Source organism: Sinocyclocheilus rhinocerous, unplaced genomic scaffold (genome assembly GCF_001515625.1).
Source record: "Sinocyclocheilus rhinocerous isolate Xijiao unplaced genomic scaffold, SAMN03320098_v1.1 scaffold11, whole genome shotgun sequence".
Taxonomy (NCBI): domain Eukaryota; kingdom Metazoa; phylum Chordata; class Actinopteri; order Cypriniformes; family Cyprinidae; genus Sinocyclocheilus; species Sinocyclocheilus rhinocerous.
In genome coordinates, this window is record NW_015625587.1 from 1,596,962 (window position 1) to 1,602,672 (window position 5,711).

A 5,711-nucleotide genomic window follows, 5' to 3' on the forward strand; every position below is an offset into this window, starting at 1 on the left:
GGAATAAATTAGATTTTAATGTATATTAAAATAGAAAAACGTTATTTTTCATCATAATAATATTTCACAATATTAAATTTTTTCATGTATTTTTGATCAAATAAATGCAGCCTTGATGAGCATAAGAAACTCCTGTAAAAAACATTAAAAATCATTCTGATCCCAAACTCTTGACCGGTATTGTAGGTCTGATTGAATTTATTCATTATTGTGAACTTGTATTGTGATGCAAAAGTGACAACATACCTGCATCTCTGAAAGCGGAGGGGCAGAGCTAGCCCACAGGGTGAACTTCCTGTCTCCAGTCTCCATGTCCCACATGGACACCTCATTGTTACCTTGGACAGCTGAAGAGAATGAGAAAAACCTTTATGAACATACTCTATTTTATATATTTATAATCTTTTTTTTTTTTCATTTAAAAAAAGAAAGAAATTAATACTTTTATTCTGAAAGGTTACATTAAATTCCTCAAAAGTGACAGTAAAGATGTGTAATTCTAAAAAAATTCAAATACTGTTCTTTTAAAATTTCTATTCATCAGAACAACTGTTTTCAACATTGATAATCAGAAATGTTTCTTGAGCATCAAATTAGCAAATTAGAAAGGTTTCTTAAGGATCATGTGAGACTGAAGACTGGAGTAATGGCTGCTGAAAATTCAGCTTTCCATCACAGGAATAAATTACATTTTAAAATGTTAAAACAGAAAACAGTTATTTTAAACTATAATATTTCAAAATATTGCTGTTCAAATTATAATAATATTTTTAAAATATTATATTTACTGTATTTTTGATCAAATAAATGCAGCCTTGGTAAGCATAAGAGACTTTTCACCTGCAATGACAGAGGACTGGTAGAGTGGATGCATCAGCAGGCGTCTGATTCGAGCTCGGGCTGGGTGGGAGTGGCTGGAAATTGGTAACTGAAACCGCATATCCCAGCATGCCATTGTGCCATTACTTGTGCCTATGTCAGTAGGACATGAAATAAATCCCAGCTTGAGAGAGCAAACCTAGTTTATCAATCACTATCATAATACAAGAATTTGCTGAAAACATTCTTCTGTAATTTGGGTTTTGATTGGCACACATTTCCAGTTCACTTGCTTGTACACCACCTACACGATGCACTCTTACCCACACACAGCCAACACTGGTGCATGTCCACAGCAAATGAGGTGATGAGGCCTAGGCGCAGGTCATGGCGGAGGGTCCAGGCATTACTATTGCTGCGGAGGTCCCAACCCACCAAAAAGCCATTCACAGTGGCATAGGCCAGAACCGTCTGTGCCCCCGAGTTAAAGTGATGTACATCCACCGCACAGCCCTCATCCTTTGGATCCAGGAACCTGGAAGAGACTCAGTGGCTCACTGATCTGACTGCTTGAGTGACACTGACCTGAGTGTGATGGTCTTGGATTTACTCATTTGTACCGTTGTATGGAAGCACAGAAATTCGGGATGCTACGAGTAAGTAGTTACAGAATATGACCTGCACACACCTGGTCTGACAGGGCTGGACTTTGGGTGATTTGGGTGGCTTGTTTGCCTCAACTGCAAGAAGCTGGATGGAACCATTATCTGATGCGACAGCAAGGTAATGTGACCCCTGACAAAAGGTCAGTGTTTTAACATGGCCTCCAATCCGAGAATACGTAAGCACAGACCTGAAACAATCACATTTTCAATCATCCCAGTTCAAATTACAGTAAAACAACAACCTAGACAATTTAGAGACATTGTATAGATATTATATACCGTGTGGTGGTCGTCTTGCCCTCCATTTTCTGGCTGTCCCAGATCTTTACAGTTCCATCATTGGAGCATGTAGCAAAGATCGAGTGCTCATCGGAGACTCGGATTCGGTTCACGGCAGATTTGTGCTCGTGGAGATGAGCCACTAGAAGACCTTTTGGATGCCACCCTGCAATGTAACAGCTGCAGTTATCAAAGTGGAAATAACCTGTGTGAGGCACACAAGCTAGAAAAACCTCAATCAACTCATTAAAAGTAGTTCAACCACAGTAAAACCACCCCTTTCAAAAAGCAGTTAGTTACAATATAAGCCACTAACAAAAAGTTACTTAATGTAGCAATATCTTTTAAAATAGCTTTATGATATTCAGAATTTGATCAGAAGCATATTTAGGATATCCTCAATTAGGGTGAAAACATCAAACTTGCATTACCATTCAAAGGTTTATGGTCGATAATATTTTCTTATCAACACTCCCAGTTTCTGTTAATAATATATTACAGTATATTATAATTTATATTTATGTGTGTGTGTGTGTGTATATATGAGATTTATTTATTTTTTTTAGATTTTTTTAGTTCTGTTACTATTGAACAGTGGGGGGACTTTGAGACAAAAAGGTTGAGATTCACTGTCCTGTGATATATAACTGAGTCAAACAACAATGAACAGCAGCATAAATTTTTTATCATTTACACAAACCATGAAAAAGTTACTTTTAGCTTTTAGTTACTTTAACTTTTAGCTTTTATTTCCCACTTAAAATGTCATTTTAAATATAAAAAAAGAAAAAACAGGTCAACAAAAAAGTCAACTGCAGATGATTTCTGTACAAGATCTAGCAAGCAGAGGCTAGACAGCCACATAATGTATTAGCGAGGTGACATGTGACTGCTGTACCTGGCGGTGGAGGCCTGCTCTCCCATTCTGCGCTCTCCATCATCTGTTTGGCCATGCGCTCTGCACTGCATTGCTCTCTTTTCTGCTGCACCAGCTGCTGTAGCTCTGCCTTGCATGTGGTGATGCGCCGTTGGTACGTGGACGCTCCGGTTACAGACTGTACCACTTGAATAGTAGGGAGTGCTGTGGTTTTCCTGGGCTGCATGGCTCCACCTTCAGGAATCTGCAATGAAGAGCAATGGGGAGCGATTTAAGATTTTAGTCTTTTATCATTATTATTTAGGAACAACATGCTAATACATTTAATCTGGGAAAATCCAGCACATTCCTGCATGTTTGTGCAAACATGATGGAAAATATCAGATGACTGATATGATTCAAAGCCTTTACAGACTACAAAGCTACAACATGGACAAATGCACACTAAAAAAGGTGTTGATGAAGAAAAGATGATGGAAGAGGCTGAATGGAGAGGGCAGAGAAAGAGCAGGGGAGGGACGATAGCACACTGTCGGCTCAGCGGTCGACCTGGGCTGAGGATGGAACATGAGGGAGGTTAAGAGGCTGTGAGGAACTCTCAGATCGCAGGCACTCTCCAGCCAGAGTTCCATTGGGCTCCCCACCACCGCTCGGAACTAGAACATTAGGTACCGTCGAGGGCGTCTGCGCCAAGCTGGGAGGGTCCAGAGAACCAAACATGCTCTTCCACTCTTCATTCAAGTTGGAGTCCTGTTTCGTATGTTTGCGAGCTGCCAGAAGAGAAACAAAATTGACCCATTTTAAAAGTGGTTTTGATAGAAAATGCATTTCTGGTTTCTAAAACATTTGATGCTCAGGTAAAGTGTTAACATGCGGACTGACTGACACGTGTAAAAGAAATCAGGCAATTGATTTAGTCAGCACAGTGACATATAGTACTTAAGTAAATTAAAATTAGTTCCAAAAGTGAATATTTTCATAGAACAGAAGCAAACAGAATAAAACTTCTCAAATGCACTAGAACTGCACTAGGGGACTCTACAATATGTTGAGAGCATTAACTCTCAGCAAATAAATCTGGAATATTTTAAACCACCTGTAACTTCATCTATAGCTACAGTTTTACAAGCCCAGCTTCAATTTTTTTTGTCCACACTAGCTCAAAAATTGTGTAAGGACTAATAAAGTATAAAAGTATCTTTATCCATAGGAAAGGGGTCCCTCGCAAAGTGATATCTGATCATCATATTTGGGAGCCCTGCTTCGATGCCACCTTCTGCTTCCTTTGCTACTAGGAAATCGATGAAAATAAAAAATTTACATATACCACCATTTAAATGTTTGGGGTCAGCAAAACTTTGAAATGTTTTTGGAAAAAGTCTCACAAAGCCTGCATTTATTTGATTAAAAATACAGTAAAACAGTAATTTTACAATTAAAATATTAAAATTTGAAAAAAAATAACACATTTATTATACGAAATAGAAATATTCTGTAACATGTCTTTACTGTCACTAGACAATATAAATGCATTTTTGCTGAATAAGACAAAAAAAAAACTTTTCAATGCTAGTGTATAACTGGGCAATTATGACCTTTTATGACTGAATTAATTTGGTCACCAGCAGCTAGGGCTGCACGATTATGACAAAAATCATAATTGTCAATTATTCCAAGCCTGCATTTATTTGATTAAAAATACAGTAAAACAGTAATTTTACAATTAAAATATTAAAATTTGAAAAAAAAGAACACATTTATTATACGAAATAGAAATATTCATATTCATATACATTATTTATACCATTGTTTGAAGCAACTGCATGCCATATTTTTATATGAAAATAAACAAACTGAAAACACTCCAACTGAAAAACCTTTATTGCTTTTCTATAGTATTAAGCCTCAAATATAAACTATACATCGGATTGTTTCTTCTTTAAATAAAAAAAATATTAATGGTATTATAATGTGATACTAAAATTAAAATTGAAACCATGGAAAAACCCTTAAGATAACCTGTAGAAAGAAAAAAACATCTTAAGCACGGAGGATAACATAAGTGGACTTTGAAGTTCAAAGCAAAGTTTGAACGATTATGTATTTTTGGTATCCATAATTGTAATCGCGATTAGAAATTCGATTAATTGTGCAGCCATACTGAGCACTCTGAAAGTACACTCCTACTGGTTTGTAACAAACTGACTGCAACAAAAAAAAGCATTATTAGCCAACATGAGCTGTCGTGCAAAACAAAGTGGATCTATCCACATCACACATCTGCCTGTTAACCTGAGTTAGTCAAAGCGAGTGATTATAACTTCAAATAGAGCTCAGCTGCATGAGACCTAAACAATATACCAGAGGCAGAAGGGATGAAGTCTGTAAACAAATAAAAATAAAATGCATTCATTTCAAATGGTGACCCAATGACATGAGAAGCATAAATATATCCTCAAATAACGGTAAATATGAATGCAGAAAGTGTGTCTCACACCTCTCTTGTCTTCAGGCTCCTGCTTAGGCTTGATGAGGTCCACCTGTCGGCCAGTGATGCCCAGTGTACTGAGATCAATGACTCCACTGTGGGCTCCATCACTCAAGTGGCTCTGGTCTATGATGTTGGCTTTGGCCTTGTTGGACTTGAGCATGAAGTCTTTCAGAGCTAAGAGCTTGTCCTCCTCAGCCTCTGTCATTCCCTGAAGGGAATCACATGATAACAGCTTAACTTGATTTATACAAGTGTGACATGAGACAACATGCCTTATTGTTCCTGAAACAAGACTTCTATTAACCAACCATTGCTCAGGATTAGGGTTAGGGCAGGGGTAGGCAAGTTCGGTCCTAGAGGGCCGCAGTCCTGCAGAGTTCAGCTCCAACCCTGAAAAAAAAGCTCACCTGCCTATAGCCTTAGTAATCCTGAAGACATTGATTAGCTTGTTCAGGTGTGTTTGATTAGGGTTGGAGCTGAACTCTGTAGGACTGCGGCTCTCTAGGACCGAACTTGTCTAGCACTGGCCTGGAGTAATGCACCTGGGTGCTGTGGCTTAGCTGGTCAAAGCACCTGTCTT

General features: G+C 38.0%; 1 protein-coding gene across 1 annotated transcript in view; it reads right to left on the minus strand.

The window, feature by feature from the left end:
• Positions 1 to 5,711, minus strand: part of LOC107755706 (phosphoinositide 3-kinase regulatory subunit 4-like) — a 25,808-nt gene that overhangs the window by 9,881 nt on the left and 10,216 nt on the right. The window contains exons 13-17 of the mRNA XM_016572593.1: positions 1,764 to 1,929; positions 1,508 to 1,672; positions 1,143 to 1,354; positions 841 to 972; positions 247 to 347 (exon numbers count right to left, since the gene is read on the minus strand). Of these exons, the coding sequence (XP_016428079.1) occupies positions 247 to 347; positions 841 to 972; positions 1,143 to 1,354; positions 1,508 to 1,672; positions 1,764 to 1,929 (776 nt within the window). The remainder of the gene's footprint in view (positions 1 to 246; positions 348 to 840; positions 973 to 1,142; positions 1,355 to 1,507; positions 1,673 to 1,763; positions 1,930 to 5,711) is intronic.